General features: G+C 53.2%; 2 protein-coding genes across 2 annotated transcripts in view; one reads left to right on the top strand and one right to left on the bottom strand.

The window, feature by feature from the left end:
* The window catches only part of SCNN1B (sodium channel epithelial 1 subunit beta), a 66,517-nt gene that overhangs the window by 45,567 nt on the left and 4,162 nt on the right, over window positions 1-16,788 (top strand). The window contains exons 4-9 of the mRNA XM_006148311.2: window positions 5-188; window positions 3,387-3,577; window positions 10,653-10,756; window positions 12,770-12,933; window positions 13,203-13,310; window positions 15,908-16,025. Of these exons, the coding sequence (XP_006148373.1) occupies window positions 5-188; window positions 3,387-3,577; window positions 10,653-10,756; window positions 12,770-12,933; window positions 13,203-13,310; window positions 15,908-16,025 (869 nt within the window). The remainder of the gene's footprint in view (window positions 1-4; window positions 189-3,386; window positions 3,578-10,652; window positions 10,757-12,769; window positions 12,934-13,202; window positions 13,311-15,907; window positions 16,026-16,788) is intronic.
* The window catches only part of COG7 (component of oligomeric golgi complex 7), a 92,456-nt gene continuing 84,751 nt past the window's right edge, over window positions 9,084-16,788 (bottom strand). The window contains exon 18 of the mRNA XM_014587741.2: window positions 9,084-9,269. Within this exon, the coding sequence (XP_014443227.1) occupies window positions 9,246-9,269 (24 nt within the window). The 3' untranslated portion in view covers window positions 9,084-9,245. The remainder of the gene's footprint in view (window positions 9,270-16,788) is intronic.

Here is a 16,788-nt window from a genome sequence, read left to right as displayed (position 1 = left end):
GAAAAAGCCATTCCAACACCAGCAGGGTCCTGAACCTCACCATCTGGAATCACACACCTCTGGTCTTTATTGACGAGCGGAATCCCCGTCACCCAGTGGTCTTCGATCTCCTTGAAAATAACCACAACAGCTCAGCAAGCAGCCCAGCACCCTGTAATGACCAGGGCTGCAAAGTGGCCATGAGGCTGGTAAGTGTTCCCAGCGCGCACATCAGACAAGGGGCCTGACCCAGAAAGGCTGGCGGGAGTCTTTTCTTCCATAACTCAGGTCTGACTGGGGAAAGTCAGTGCCTATTGTATATGGTGGCCGGGCTTTTAAAATACAAATAGCTAGCATGTTAGTCAAATCTCTTTTGTTCCCCAGCAATTAGTGTAGTGGCTATGTCGCTGGATTCCCACGTAGCCAACTGCAGTTTGAGTCCCGAACCCGGTGGCTTAAACTCACGCCGGGCACGTGTGCTTGTGTTCCCAAGATTCCAAGAGGAGAATGGAGAAGAAGGGATTGTGGCATAGCCATCCCCCCTGGAGGGTGATTTCTCGCTTTCTGTCTCTCTCTCTGTCTCTGTCTTTCTGGCGAGCACACACACCCTATAGCAAAAACCTCTCAAAAAAAAAAAAAAAAATCCTTTTGGATACAAGTGACCCGGCTTCAAATGACTTCAGAAAAACAGGAAATTCACTGACTCATGTAACCAAGAAGCCCAAGAGTACATTGGATTCAGGTGTGGACGGCTCCAGGTGTTTAAATGCCATCATCAGAGTTCTATCTGCCTCCTCCGTGGTTCAGTTTTTCTCTCGATTGACTGGCTGTCTTCATGCGGGTTGCCCCATCAGTGCCTGGCTCACATCCCCCCAGCTCACAATTCCAGCCCCTTCAAAAGATCTCCTCCCTGTCCGTAGCCCCAGCTGACTCATCAGGGCCCATGTTCATCCCTAAACCAATCCTTGTGGACTAAAGGATGGGCTCTAACGATTGGCCAGTCCTGAGTCATGTGCCTTGGTGGAGTCAGATGTCGGCCTCTGGCAGACCACGTGGACAGGGCGGCGGTGCTTCCCTGAGGGAGGAATGAAGTCATATTACTAAAAGCAGGGCAGGGGCCAGGTGCAGCTGTAAAATGTGACCCTCTGCAAGGCAAGTGGAAGAGTTCTGGGCTCGTGTCCTGAGACCTCCTGAGGGCACTGGCACATGTGGGGCTGGGGGAAGAAGGGCTGCTGTGTCAAACTCCGTTAAGTGCTGTCTCTCTGTCTCTTTTTTTCTCACTTGCGCATGAAAGAAATAGATAAACTTTAAAAAAAAATGGGCAGGGGCAGGCAAATGACATGGTGGGTAAGGGCGCTGGACTCCTGCATGGCCAACTATGGTTCAAGTCCTGGACCTGGTGGCTTGCTTCCTCACTTTCCCTTTCTCTCTCTCTGTCTCTCTCTGATCAAACTGGAAAGTAATAACAACAAAGTTAAATAAAATAATTCTTTGTAAGAAATGGGCATAACTATTGGGCAGGCGAAAAGCCACAGCAGTGCTGTGTGGTCAGATGCCAGGAGATAACTGCTCTGCCCTGGGAGGCTGGATGTTGCTAGTTCTTAGAGCCTGCAGGTGGGAGAGGGCTCCTTGTCTGTCTCAGGATTCCTTGGGGTGCTCTGTCAAAATATAGATCCCTGGACCCCCATTCCTGGCGAATCTGAGTGGGTGGTCCTGGGTCCAGGCCCAGTAATCTATATTGCCACCAGGCTCTCTGCTGATTCTGAGGATTAGCCTTTGATGGGATCCAGGCTGTGGCCTCCACAACCCGGAAGGAGGTGCAGCCTCCGCGCTCACTCATGTGTTCATGACTTCCACAGTCCCCCCACCCCCATTTGCCACACGCACCAGCGTTAGTGAGAAGCTCTGGGCTCCTGTCCGCTCTGAGCCAGTGCCCACCCAGCCGGTCTCAGTGCAATGGCCTGGCCACTTGTGCCTGTTTCCTCATCTGTAAAGCAGGCTCAGCCCTGGTGACTGCTCCAGTGCTCAGTCAGCCCTGTGTGTGTGTGTGTGTGTGCGTGAGTGGGTGGTCCTGGGTCCAGGCCCAGTAATCTATATTGCCACCAGGCTCTCTGCTGATTCTGAGGATTAGCCTTTGATGGGATCCAGGCTGTGGCCTCCACAACCCGGAAGGAGGTGCAGCCTCCGCGCTCACTCATGTGTTCATGACTTCCACAGTCCCCCCACCCCCATTTGCCACACGCACCAGCGTTAGTGAGAAGCTCTGGGCTCCTGTCCGCTCTGAGCCAGTGCCCACCCAGCCGGTCTCAGTGCAATGGCCTGGCCACTTGTGCCTGTTTCCTCATCTGTAAAGCAGGCTCAGCCCTGGTGACTGCTCCAGTGCTCAGTCAGCCCTGTGTGTGTGTGTGTGTGTGCGTGCATCTGTATGTGTGCATGCATGCATCTCTGCATGTGCACAGGTGAGTGTGCATGTGTACATGTGCACGTGTGTGTGGTCAGGAGAGGTCTGCAGCCGTTACACCCTCCTTAACATCTTTGGGCCTCAGTTTCTTCACGGGGATGGTGATAGTGAAGATAGCTACCGCAGAGCGTTGCTGTGGGAGGTGAATGGGGTAGAGTGGAGTTCTAGGCTCGTGTCCTGGGAACAGCCTCGGACAGACTGAGGGTTGAGCATCACCATCACCTCCCCCAGGAGGCCCTCCAGAAATGGCCCTGGGGAGGCGATCTGAAAACATGAGGGAAGCTTCCCTGACCTCCTGGGTGCGGAAGGAAGGCCCCCTGTCAAGGCCCGTGGAGGCAGAGTGGCCGAGGCCAGAGCTGCAGGGCCAGGTCCATCCCATGTCTGTGGGTGGCCCGGACTTGGACAGGCTGCTGTGGAGGTAGAAGCGGAACTCTGTACCCCTTAGGCTGTGCAACTCCAGGGCCCCATTCAGCCTCCACGGGGCTGCACCGGGAAGTCTTGGGAAGCATCTGGGAAAGGAGTCAGGAGGTCAGAAGGGTTCAAGTATGTGTATGAGTGTGCTTGAGCGGCCACCTAAGTACACGTGTGAGGCCACTTGTGTGAATCTAGGTGACATGGGGCTGGGGCTAGTATGGGTATGTGTTTGCAAAGCTGTGACAATGCCATCATGTGGCTGTGGAAGCCAGAGAGTGGGCGTCTATACTTGTGACCGAGAGTGTTCGCTTCTCACAACAGCACGTGGGGACGGGGCTGGTGTGCGTGTGGGAGTCCTTGTGTAAGCAGTGGCCCTGAGCACATGTGAGCGTGGGTGTGAACAGCGTCCTGCCACCAAAGTGCAGCCAGTGTGGCTGGCAGAACACTGCCCCTGCCCTGCTGGGGCCCCCTGGACTGAGGCTGGGCCCTGCAGGCAAACCCGCCCCTCAGGAGCCCCTTTTGGCCTTTGCAGTGCAGCGCCAACGGGACCGTGTGCACCTTCCGGAACTTCACCAGCGCCACCCAGGCCGTGACTGAGTGGTACATCCTGCAGGCCACCAACATCTTTGCGCAGGTGCCTCTCCAGGAGCTGAAGAAGATGAGCTACTCCGGAGAGCAGCTGATCCTGGCCTGCCTGTTCGGGGCTGAGCCCTGCAGCTACAGGTGAGAGCCATCCCCACCTGCCTGCCCAGCCAGTGCCCTGCCCAGAAAGGCAGAGGAGTGCCATAGGCAGGAACCCAACCTATCAGGGTTCAAATCCCGCTCAGCCACTTATCTGCTGCCTGGATGACAGTTCTCTGTGTCTTGGTGTCCGGAATGCACTGAGAGGACTCACGGTGCAATCAGGGAATCTTTCTAGGAAAAGTCTTCAAGGAATGCAGGAGGGAGGAGGAGAAAGCTGGGCCAGAGGGTGGCACAGCTGTGACACAGGGTTCTACAACATTGGCCCTCACTGGTCCCGGTTCTTCCTGAGGCCTGCCCGGGCACACAGTGCGCGTGTGTGCCCATGATCTAGACTGGCTAGGAGCAGGGGTGATCAGACATGGGGACTCAGACGGGGGCGCCTATATCTGTCTCTCTCGTGGAGGAAGTAAATAAACTTAAAAAATAAACTTTTTCAAAATGAATTTTTTAAAAAGGAAATAAACTCATTTGTTTAAAATAAATAAACAAACTTTTTAAACTTTTTAAAAAGGAAGGAGGCCAGCCCATTGCCATGGTGGTTAAGGCAACTGGATCCCACATGGCCAATTATATGGTTCAAATTCCAGATCCAGCAACTTGAAAAACATGCCAGATTGGGGACCAGCAGGTGGCATGATGGTTAAGGTGCTGGATAGTCCCACATGGCTGACCATGGTTCAAGTCCTGGACCTGGTGGCTTGTTTTCTCACTTTCCGTTTCTCTCTCTCTCTCTAGTCAAATTAAAATGAGTGAAAAAATAAAATTAAATAAATATTAAAAAAAAGAAAGAAAGAAAGAAAAGCATACCAGGCACATGTGTGTGCATGCCCAAATTTCTGAGAAGAGAATGGAGAAGAGATTGCAGTGTGGCCAACCCCCCCGCCCAGGGGTGATTTCTCACTTTTCACTTTCCGTCTCTTTATTTATTTATTTATATTAATTTGACCGGAGAGGGACAGAGTAAGAGAGAAAGTGAGAAAGCAAGTCCGGGACTTGAACCGTGGTCAGGCATGTGGGAGTCCAGTGCTCTTAACCACCACGTCACCTGCCAGCCCGGAGAAATAAGCTTTTTATTGTGGAATAATCTGAGGTTTACAGAAAAGTCACGAAGTCAGGACACAGAGCTCCCTCTGTTGTCGGGCCCTTCCATCAGCACCGCGACTTGTCCAAAGTAAGAAACCCGCAGGGCACAGCCCGGGACTGTTCCTAAACCCAACACTTACTCGGATTCCAGCCCTTTTCCCAGTGACCTTTCTGGTCTGAGGATCCCATCCAGGAGACCCCGTGTGCTTGGCACTCACGTCTCCAAAGTCTCCGTGGAGATTTTTCAGACATCTGTGTTCTGCATCATCTAGATGTTTTGGGGGTACTGCTCAGGCATTTTAGAGAAAGTCCTCCACTTGGGTTTATCTGTTTTTTTCAACTGGGATTATAGGTTTAAGGGGAAAATGACACAGAGAGGAGGTGTCCTCCTCACCGCATAAGAGGGCATGCGACAGCCAGGTGACACGATTCGTCATGCCAGCCTTCCTCCTCATTTTAACGTGCTGTCTGTGCTGTTGTGAAATACCCACTTTCCCTGCTCTGAACCTGGGGGTGAGTTACTAAGTCCAGCCTGCACTCTGGGGAGGGCCCGGGAGTGGGGAAGGGACTCCAGGTTCCGCCCCTCCGGGAGAGAGGGCTGCTGTCTCTGATATCTGGGGTTCTTCTGTCAGGAAGATTGCCACTTCTCTTCCGTTTATTTATGTACTCGATCGTTTATTTATACCGCACAGACTCCTGTATACTTGGGCTATCATCCAATACCACATTACTGATTTTCTTGCTTAAGTTCTTCCAGCTCTGGCTAACTGGAAGACCAGTTAGTGCCCGTGTCTCTTTAATGCAGCCCATCCTTTTGTCTTTTGGCCCCAAGTGCTTCTTCACTGACACCATGAGATGCCCTAGCCCCGGCAGCCCTATGATGAAGAAGCTTTGGTTCCTTTTGTTGGAGAATGATATTTAGAAAGCAAGATCTGGGCATATGAACCAGAAGGGGTGCTGCTATTTCGGGGACTGGCCAGTTAGTCTCTGCCCTGGGAAGCCTTCCCTGACCCCCTACCACACAGTACCGCTGCTGTTACACTGCGTCCTGCTAGGATGTTCTATTTCCCGGGCTTTTCTGGAGGCTTGTCTCAGCATGCTGCCCCTTATCCCAGGAAAGGTTTTGGGAGGGAAACGCCCGGCTTTGGGAGCCTAAGGCAGCCGGTGCTGGGAGCAGCCTCCCTGGGTGAAGAGCACTATCAACAAGCACAGAGTTGGCACACCCTGGGAGACCAAGAGCTTGGCCCTGCGGGAGGGCACCTGGCCACACCCAAGCAGCCTCCCGCTCCCGGGCTGCATCTGCCTGAAGCAGGTCCTTGGGAACACGGTGTCCCTGTACCCTGGGGTGAGGTCTCCCCTCAAGAGCCGGGCCTGGCTTTAGCTGGTTTGCTCTGCTCTGTTCCCTCCCTGTGGCCACAGCCCTGATCCCACACGTGTCTGCGCCTGAGCCGGAGCAGCTGTTCCCAGCTTAGCCCTCCAGGCCTTCCCCTGTGGGGAGCCCTCTGCCTGCTGTTTCTCCTCCCCGCCCTCCAGACTTAGCGCCCCCCTCCTCATCCTTCAAGTCTCGGCTCAGGCCTGACCACCTCGGAGAAACCTTCACTGACCCGCTGTCCCCCCCCACCCCGCAGGAATTAGGTGGCACTCCCCCTTATCTCCCGCCGGTGCCTTTATCACACGTCCTAGTTTATTCAACAAATATTTACTGTCAGTGTTCAGCGTGCCAGCTCGGGGGACAGCAACCAACAGTAGCCGCCAACATTTTTGGAGAATTACAGTATGTCAGGCATCCAGCCCTCGCCTCAGTCCCATAGGGTGGATACCGTGGCCATCCCACTGTTACTGGTGGAGGAGGTGCAGCACAGAGAGGTGAGGTAACATCCCCAAACTCACCAGCCAGTCAGCCACAGAGCCAGAAGTCAAATTCAGGAAGGCCAGAGCCCCTCGCCCCCATCCCAAACCTGGCTCTGAACCTCTGAGCTCCTCTTTTCCAGACAAGACTGTGCGTCTGCTGGCTTAAGTTCAAAAGCAGGAGGTAGCTGGTCGACAAGCCAGTCAAGCTGCTTTGCAATTCTTTTTTTATTAAAGAGATTTTTGCTTTAGGATGTGTGCACTTGCTAGAGAGGGACAGAGATAAGTGAGAGGGAAAGTGAGAATCACCCCCTGAGGAGATGGCCACGCCACAATTCCTTCTCCTCCATTCTCCTTCCGGGATCTTGGGCACGCACACACCTGCCCAGTATGATTTTCAAGACACTGGATCCAGGACTCAAACTGCGGTTGGCCATGTGGGAGCCCAGAGACATAATCACTACTCCATCTGCTAGCTCCAATTTCAGATTCTGGTGCAAAGGGAATGACCCGGTGGAAATAGTAGAGTAACTAGGTAGGGAAGCAACTTTGCATGTGGGGAGGAGAGGGACTCGAGAGGTCTCAGAGCAGATGAAACTTTCGGGATGAGGAATAGCCAGGTATTTGAAGAGCTGGTTAGAGAACATTCCAGGCACAAAGAACAAAGGGTGCAAAGAGCTGGAGTCTGGAAAGATCTTGAAGTGTCCCTGACTGCAGTGAACAGGGGGAGAGGCCACGGTGGGGAGTTTACATTGTATTCTGTGAGTAACAGGAGCCTCTGGAGAGGCTAGGCAGGGTGTGCCACACTCTGACTCATGAGTTTACACGATCTCCTTTGCATGAAGAGCATACGGGAACAGGAATTGGGGTTAGACTCTGCAGGATCCCAGGCATAGGGTGCTGGTGGCTTGGACCAGAGATGAGAGGTAGACAGGCTTGAATCACATTTTTTTTTGTTTTTGTTTTTATGGTTAAGCATACTATTTTGGGGGAACAATGATTTCTTTATTTAATTTTATTTATCATTATTATTTATTTTAAAAATTTGACCAGAGAGAGCCAGAGAGAGAAAGGGAAAGTGAGAAAGCAAACCTTCAGGCCCAGGACTCGAACTGGAGGGTTGGCCATGCAGGAGTCCAGTGCCTTAACCATGACACCTGCCAGCCCCAACTATATTATTTGACATTCAAATGGGTTTATTGGGGGTATAAAATAAATTTTTTGATGTTCCATTAAAATAAATGTTTTATCAACAATTTTTTCTTAATTCTTAATACTTTTAAAATTTACATTTAATCACTGTACATCTTTATGGTGGGTTTTTTTAAGCTTATTGATTTGTTTCTTCCATGAGTAAGACAGAAATAGAATGGAGTCCTCGAACCCACAACCTCCTATGTGGGGCACCCTTGCAGAGCCTTGTATTTTACCTCTGAGCCACCATCTGGCCTCTAGAGTCACATTTCAGAAGGAAAGAACAGAAGGAAAAAGAGCCTGCTCTGTGTCCCCCACCAGGCTGTGGACTGCACGGGAAGCCCAGCCTTGTTCTCCTTGTGTCTGTATGCAGCGTCACCTGGATCAACACTGGTTGGGTGAAGAATGTGGTTTCTCCAGGTCCTCTTTCACATCGAGGAAACCACAGCCCCAAGGCTGAGTAAGCGGGTCCAGCACTCAGGCCGTGGCAGGGTCAGGCCAGCTCCCCTGTCGGATCCCAGCCTGCAGAGCCTACCTCATTCTGCTAGTCCAGAGGGTGAGATGAAAGAGATGTAAAAACATGGGGCAGTAACTCGACCTCATGGCACGATGCTGAGGATTCGATGAGATAAAATAGGCAGAAGTGTCCACCATGGGCCTGGCCCATGGAGTTGCTCAGTAAATGTTTGTTGCAGAATGTAAGGCATAAAAGGCCGTTCGGAGCCCAGCTGGAGCAGCGCAAGTGGGAGCACCACTGTGGTGTGGAGAGGCCTGGGGTTCTGTTTTGGACCCACCCTAAACAGGCCAAATGTGGTAGTGTGTACTATTATCCTGGCTAACTTGGATGCCAGGGCAGGAAGACTGAGACACGGCAAGAGCTTTTGAGATGACCTCTCTCTCATTCTCTCTACCCTTGTGTACATTCTCATATAGATATGTAATACACACACACATTTCATACTATATAATATAGATATAGATATAAATTTGTAAGGCAGTTCTGCATGTCAGTGGCTTTTTTTGTGCATCGTTCAATGCACTTACTCCCATTCCTTCCTGTTTTTAATAATTCTGAAAGAATAATAAGATATCAAAGGTTTTTTTGTTTTGTTTTGTTTTGTTTAGAGAAATTTTTACCATAGGGCACATGCACTTGACCGAAAGACAGAGACAGAGGGATAGAAACTGAGAAATCTCCCCCTAGGAGAATGGTCACACCACAATCCTGTCTCTTCCATCTTCCTCTCAGGATTTTGGGTATGCATGCACATGTGCCCAGTGTGAGTTTCAAGCCACTGGGTCTGGGACTTGACCCAGGGTCAGCCATGACGGAGTCCAGCACCTTAATGACTATGCCACTTGCTGGCCCCTCAAAAGGTATTTTTAAGCTCCTCATTATGGAGACTTGAGAACAGATGCATAAGCAGTTTGATGAACTCACATCGAACGTCCTGGGATCTGCCGACTAAGGTTGGCTTCTCCTGCTGGGCTGTTCTGCCGCAAACTCCAGATGTGTGGCCCTTCATCTGAACAATTCAGAAGGTACCTGTGAAAGAGGAAGACTCTTTAAACATAACCACAGTTCACTACCCTAGTCCTCCCAAACTGACGGTAATTCCTTAATATCAGCTCTCCGGTTATGTTCACACTCATAAATGTTATACTTTGTTTGAATCAGGATTCAATTGATTCACACACGCTCAAGATCTTTTTAAGTTTCTTTCTTTTTTCCATGAGCCAGAAAGAGAGACAGATACATTCACCCCCAACAGGGTCGCCATGCAGTGATCTACCCCAATCCTAGCCAGCCCAGCTTCCCAGCACACCTGTACCCAGAATGTTCAGGGACATCTCTAGACACGAACCTAGACCCTTCCATGTGGGTCAGCCTCGCAGTGCTGTGTTATCATTGTGCCATAATCCAGCCACTATCTGAGTCTTTTAAATGTCTTGTAATCGATAGTTTACCTCCCTCTCCCTCTCGCACAATTTATTTGTTGAAGAAATTGAGTTATTTATCCTGTCAAGTTTCCTGTGGGCTGGAGTTCACTGTGGTGTCGTTTAACTTGTTCCTCTGTCTCCAGCATTTCCTAATGGTAGCTAGAGACACAGTCTAGGAGCCTGAATAGGGCTCTTACCCTTATTTGGAGTTCTTTTCTCTGATTCACCCCCTTCTCCGACCCTCCGTCTCAGTCCACTTCCCGGGTTGCCCAGCCGCCTTTCCAGATCTGCCAGCTCCTTTGAGCAAACACATCTGGCAAGGTCCTTTTCTCTATATTATGTATTAGCTCCCTGTGGCTGCTGTAACAAATGACCACAAACTGCGTAGCTCAAAATAATAGGAATTTATTCTCTCACACAAGAGCCCAGAAGTCCAAAATCAAAGTGTTGGCAGAACTGGGCACCCTCAGAGGCTCAAAGGAGGGAGCCTTCAGCAACAGTGGGCCCAGGTATTCCTTGGCTTGTGCCTGCTCGTCTTCGCATGGATCTCTCTGTATCTGTGTCTTCTCTTCTGCCTCTTATAAGGACACTTGTCATTGGATGTAGGACCACCCAGGGAACCTAAGATGATCTTCATTACATCTGCCAAGACCCTTTCTCCAAGTAAGGGGACATTTACAGGTCCCTGGGATTAGGCCGTGGGCATGTCTTTGGGGGATCATACATGAGGACAGGTGAAAATGTCTAAGAAAGTTCTTTTATAACTAGTGGCAAAACTAGTGAGCCTGATCCCCAGCCTCAGAGAGACTCCTTTCCCCCATTTCCCAAGGGAGTCTGAGAATCTCCTCTCTTGGTCCTGAGAGGGGATGGACAGAATGACCCATTGCTCACTGTCCCTCCCTGAGCCTGCTCCCATCTGCAGCGAAGCCTGGATGGCAGGTAGGGGAGGAGGCGGGGCCTGCCCTCCAACTGATGGTGTCTCCTGCAGGAACTTCACATCCATCTTCTACCCTGACTACGGCAACTGTTACATCTTCAACTGGGGCATGACGGAGAAGGCACTCCCTTCGGCAAACCCCGGAACCGAATTCGGTGAGTCCTGGTTGTCCTGAGGCCAGAGTCATACGGGGATGCTGTGAGGTGGTCCTGGGGTTCGTGGCCATCACAGAGCCTCTCCCATGGCGGGCAAAGGCCAGGCAGGGGCCTGCTCAGTCATCCCCTCTCCCAGTGCTCACAGTCGCTGGGGAAAGGCTCCGTGTTCCCATTCTGCTGAGGAGCAAAGTGGGATTCGGAAGCAGCACAGGTTAAGAGCTCAAGCGGCCGCGTCAGGTCAATCCCAGCTCTGTCACTTACTCGCTGGGTGATCCTGAGCACAAAACTTGACTTCCCCGACCCCGAGTCCTCCCCCTCCCCGCCACCAAAGAGCACAGAGTACGAGCATGGCCCAGCACGGTCCAGCATGGCCCATGTGGGCAGAACCGGCCTCGTGAGCCATCGGGACATCAGGCCGTGGTGCTTCTCCATCCCGGAAGTAGTAAATGCTCTGTCCTGCTGGTTCTTCCGAGAAGCTTTCAACAACCTGCCCAAGATCAGTTAATCCACAAGCAGAGCTCCTGACCTTAGCCTCTCCGCTGCCCAGTTCTTATAGAGTCACGGAGACAGGGAAAAAAACCACAGGGTAAATAGACTGAGGACGTGGGCCTGGCTGCCGACAGACTCCTTCCCATGAGGCTGGTGCGCTGACCTGTCTCCTTGAGAAAGGCTGGTGTCTCTTGGGCTTCAGAGCTGAGCAAGGGGGGGACGAATCCTTCCTCCTACCACTCAGGTTCTGACCTCCCCCACCAGGAGTCAGGTTGTCATTCAGTGACGACCAGGACTGCTGTCCAGGAGGGGACAGGTAGGCTGTTGACACTTGGCACAGCCCCTGTGCTCCTGAGAGCCCGTCACAGAGACATAGGTCACTGCACTGGGCAGAGCAGAGGGTCACAGCCAGGGGCCAGCCGACTGCGTTAGACCCCCAGCAACACCACCTCCTCGCGGAGTGACCTCGGAGAGGTACCTTTGCCTCTCTGTGCCTCAGTTTCCCTACCTGTAAGATGGGCATGATAACAGTGCCTACTGTATGTGGCCCCATGAGCATCCAGTGAGATCATGTCCTATAATATAATGCTCTTGGGGCCAGCGGGTAGTGTGGTGGTTGAGGCACTGGACTCCCCACGTGACTGATCGTGGTTCGAGTCCCAGACCCAGCAGCCTGAAACTCAGACCGGGTGGGTGTGCATGTGTGCCCAAGATCCTGGAAGGAGATAAGGGATTGCAGCGGCATGACCATCCCCCGCTGGGGAGGTGATTTCTCACTTTCCATCTCCCTGTCTCTGTCTCTCTCTCTCTCTGGCAAGTGCACACTCCCTAAGGCATAAATTTCTCTAAAAAATACACATACAGAACCAGCCATCCACACACACACATATAGTTCTTAGCACCGACTCAGCTTGTTGGGGGGTTCAGTAAACAATAGCCCTTTTGTCCTAAGCAGAAGGAGGTGGTGCTCGCCTGACTTAGGACTGCGGTTGGGCATCAAGTGCTGGGTCTGGCCCTGTCCTCAAGACGGGGACAGCGAGTGGGGAGGGAAGACAGGCAATGAAAGAAGAACCACACAGGTGTGGAACAAAGACCCTGAGGCCCAGTCTAGGCACTCAGGGAAGGCTTCCAGAGGAAGTGACGCTTGGCTGAGAGCTGAAGGGTAAAGGTAGGGACAGCAGTCCAGAGTGAGGGGACAGCAGAGGCAGCCACAGCAGGAGGGGGCTCAGAAGCTCAGAGGGCCTGAGTGGAGAGAATGAGGGCAGTGTGGGGGACCCTGCTATGTCTCCCAGACCTGCTTGCTCTGTGGAAAAGAGATGGGGGCATGCCAAGGGGAGCCTGGGGAGGAGATGATGGGAGCTTTGGAGAAGACAAGCCATACTGGGGCCTGAGCATTCGCCAAGTTGGGCTGGCTTCCTGGGCAGGTGCCTGCCGTCCCCTGAGTTGGAGGGAGCCTGGAATGGGTGGGTCTCCCCTCAGCTGTAGGGAGTGAGTTCAGGCAGCCTCAACCCACCTTCCCCCCAGGCCTGAAGCTGATCCTGGACATAGGCCAGGAGGACTACGTCCCCTTCCTCACCCCCACGGCCGGGGCCCGGCTGATGCTTCACGAGCAGAGGTCTTACCCCTTCATCAAGGAGGAGGGCATCTACGCCATGGCAGGGGCAGAGACGTCCATCGGCGTGCTGGTGGTATGGACGGAGCCCTGGGGGGTCTGAGGGTGGAAGCCCACCTGTCCGGGGCCGACTCCAGTAGCCTGAGAGACCAGACTCTGGCCCTGTCCCCTGGTCTGAGCACATTCCCCTCCCCGGAGCCTGGAGCAAGTGAGCCCTCTGGTGCCCCCTCTGGTAGCTGCTGGGCCTACAGCTCTCCTTTCCCATTTGGCATCTCCTGTCCCTCAAGCACTTGATGGGAGGGAAGGACTCCTAGGGGTGACCATGAGCAACCCCTTTGGTCACAGGACAAGCTGCAGCGCAAGGGCGAACCCTACAGCCAGTGCACGGTGAATGGCTCTGATGTCCCCGTCAAAAACTTCTACAGTGCCTACAACACGACCTACTCCATTCAGGTGGGAAAGATGGTGCAGGCCTCGGGACCCTGGAGTCCCATGATGTCCAGTGGCTGCAGGCCTTCGATCTCTGGGAGGGCTGCCCCTGGCAAGGCTGGCTCTGCTGTGTTTTTTTTGTTGTTGTTGGGAGCCATGGGGCACCCTTGGGGTTATGGGATCAGTACAGTTGGGCTCTGCCCAGGGCTGAGGGCTAGCCACTTCTTAGCCACTTGGGGAGGCAGGCATGCTCTTGTTCACTCAGGATCATGGGGTTCTCACTCTGGGGTCTCTCAGGAAGAAAACAAAAAACAACAGGTAACATGGAGTCCTCACCGTGTGTGACCGGCTGCACTAAGGACATGCGTGCATTCTGTCACCAACTGGTCCCGGCAGTGCTAAGACATTTATTAATACAGTAATAGCAGCTGGTTCATCGTGGGCCAGGTAGGCACTCTTAGAAACATACGAAATCACTTAGCCCTTACAACAGCCCTAAGATGTAGATAGTTATTCCTGTATCAGGAGTGAGGAAACTGGATTTACAGACCCCATTTATCTGGGAAGTGCAACTTGTATCTGGCCTCAATCTCTCCTGCTGTAACCGGGGACTTCCCTCTCATCCTGACCTTCAGGGTCAGTCCAGCCCCCACGGGAGAGAGGAGACGAGATCCTTGCAGAGATGATGAAAATGAGCACTTCCTCTCCCAATCCAGCTGGCTTTGGCAGACAAGGAAACTGAGGCGTAGCAGGGGTCAGCGCAGCTGCCTCAGTGTCTGGAAACCCCAAGCTTTGAGTCAGTTTCCCTTTTGCCTTAGTCACAGGAAATTGACCATCCTGCCTCCAGCTGCCTCACTCCACGTTCTGCCCAGGCTGGTTTGGCCACCTTCTGTCTGGAGGGGCTTCTGTATGCCAAGGAGAACTCTGGGAATCTTCCAAGCTTCTAGAGGGACAGACAGATGGAGTAGCACAGGGAGATGGGGAAATTGGGGAAGGAAGCCCCAGCCCTGAGACCTCATTCTGGGAAAATCAGCTCTTGCTTGTTTCAGGACAAATGCTGCTCAGGGCAGACAGCTGAGCAAAGGGCAGGCACTGGTCAGGAGCTCTGCCCACCCTTGCCCACCTCCAGCCAGGAGCAGGCCGAGACCCACCCATCCTAGCCCAGTCCCAGTCCCGGTCCCATTCCCAGGGGCTTTCTGGATAAGACAACCAGGTCTGAAAGGACACAAGATACTTGCTCCAAGACAGAGCCTCCTGTCTGACCATCCCACTGCCTCCCAGGCCCCAGATCCAGCTTCCCCTGGTGCTGCCATTCAATCTGTCAGCCAGGCCCTATTCCCCACCATGGGAAGCCCAACGGAAGGCAGCACGTGCTCCCAGAAAGGAGCAGGAGAGCCTGCAGGGAACCTTGTGGAGGGGCGAGGCTGTCCCCGGCTGGAGGAGATCTGCGTGGGTTGGAGAGAAGCGTCTGGGGCTTGGAAAAGGACAGGCCAAGAAACCTGAATAGCAGCTGCCCTCATTCCTCTGGAGCCTGCAGGTGCCAGATGCTGGACCAAGTCCTCTGACCTTAGGAGGCCGGTGCAGGGAGCGCCTTGTTTCACTATGAGTAAACTGAGGCTCAGGGTTACTAACTTGCCCTGGGACACATAGTTGGCCTCTGAGTGGACTGAAACCAGGTTGGGATGACCTGAAAATCTAGTATATAGGGCCACAAGAGTGGGGATTCATCACAGCCATTCCCCCAGGGTGCCTAGGGCCCCTTTATCCCCCATCGTTGGGGGACAGTCTACAGACCAGCGGGCCTCCTTCATCATCCGCTGGATGCAAAGATTTTTCCTCTTGCTCTTTCTGGGGGATGCCCTCCAGGAGGAGGGCCCACAGAGCAAGTGTACCCATCTTACTCGGGGTGCCTTTCTTTCTTTTTTTTGGGGGGGAGAGGTTTTTGCTATAGGGCGTGTGTGCTCGCCAGACAGACAGAGAGAGACAGAGAGTTTTTTTTCGCATCCATTCTCCTCTCGGGATCTTGGGCACGCACGCACACACGCCCTGCGTGAGTTTAAGCCACCGAGTCCGGGACTCGAACTGCAGTCGACTACGTGGGAGTCCAGCAACACTGCCGGTCCCGGTGGTGCCTTTCTTGACATATATGAACAGATCTCAGAAAGTTGGTGAAAAGTAGAATTAAACTACCAGTTCATTTTGGTGCAAACAACCTTGAAACCCATAGTTTTTTCATAGTAGGCATTTTCTGTGAATTTTTGAAGACCCAGTGTATATAAAGAGCTTAGGCAGGTGCTGTATCCCTCTGGGAGCCATCTAAGGGTGAGTTTTATTTTGGGGGGGCAAGCTAGCCCTCCCTATGTCGTTTGAGAGGCTCCAACTCTGTGTGGTGAGGCCTGGGATACTGGGTCTGGCCGAGTCCCTCTTCCAAGGACCTGCCACGAAGCCCGAGAAAGGCAGCCGTGCCCTGATTGTGGGGTCTATAACCACAGCTTGGTCACCTGACCTCGCTTCTCAGCTGAAGGGTCTCCTCTGTTGCCCTGCCCCCCAGGTCCCTTGGCCTGGTTATGGACTTCTCCAGGCCCCTCCCCACAATGGCTGTGTGCTCACCCCACCCCCAGGCCTGTCTTCACTCCTGCTTCCAAGACCACATGATCCGTAACTGCAGCTGTGGCCACTACCTGTACCCACTGCCCCACGGGCAGAAATACTGCAACAACCAGGACTTCCCAGACTGGGGTGAGTGGGGCTCCATGGGTGTGGGCATCCTCGCCGGCCAGGGCCTCTGGCCACAGAGGAGGAGCTGGAGCTCAGTGGCTTCAGCAGGGCTCGGGTGCCCAGGACAGCTCCTCCACTGCCCACGGTCCCTCCTGCAAGCCCCTCCCAGCCCCCGTTTCCTCTGCAGGGACCAGGCCCCTCTCTGCTCTGCAATTCCATGAAATGCGTACTTGAAACACATAGGTGTGGGAGTGAATCTGTCCTTGTGGGCATGTCTGTGTACACATCCACACCTGCACGTGTGTGAGCCTGGGCGTGAGCCTGCTGGCGAGTGGTCATGTGTGACGTGTGTGCATGCTGTGAAAGTGTGTTTTTGTGTTTGTGTCTAAGTGCTTGGAGGCACTCTGTGTCTATAGCGTGTTCAGGCGCAGGCACGGATTACTGTGTGTGTGACCTCTGTCCTTTTTTAAAGTCTCCGAGTTGCGATCCTCCTGCCTTAGCCTCCTGAGTAGCTGAGACTACAGGCATGTGCCACTGTACCCAGCTATTTTAGTGTGGGCCGGGAATTGAACCCGGGCCTTCCATGTATCTCAGTCTGCTGAGCACATAGTACATGACCGGGCCCCCTCTGGCTTTTGGGCATGCCTGTGTGTGCCTGCATGCCCAAGGCCATGTGTCTGTCCTCTGCGTGTGTGTCCATGTCTGTGTGGCCCATCGGCGTCTGAGGGGTACCAGAGTGAGGGGAGAGAGAAGAAGCCACTTGCATGATGGTGGCCTTCAAGAG

Source organism: Tupaia chinensis, unplaced genomic scaffold, assembly GCF_000334495.1.
Source record: "Tupaia chinensis unplaced genomic scaffold, TupChi_1.0 Scaffold000231_2, whole genome shotgun sequence".
Taxonomy (NCBI): domain Eukaryota; kingdom Metazoa; phylum Chordata; class Mammalia; order Scandentia; family Tupaiidae; genus Tupaia; species Tupaia belangeri.
Note: the sequence above shows the minus strand (reverse complement) of the source record. Positions and strands in the feature narration are given on the sequence as shown.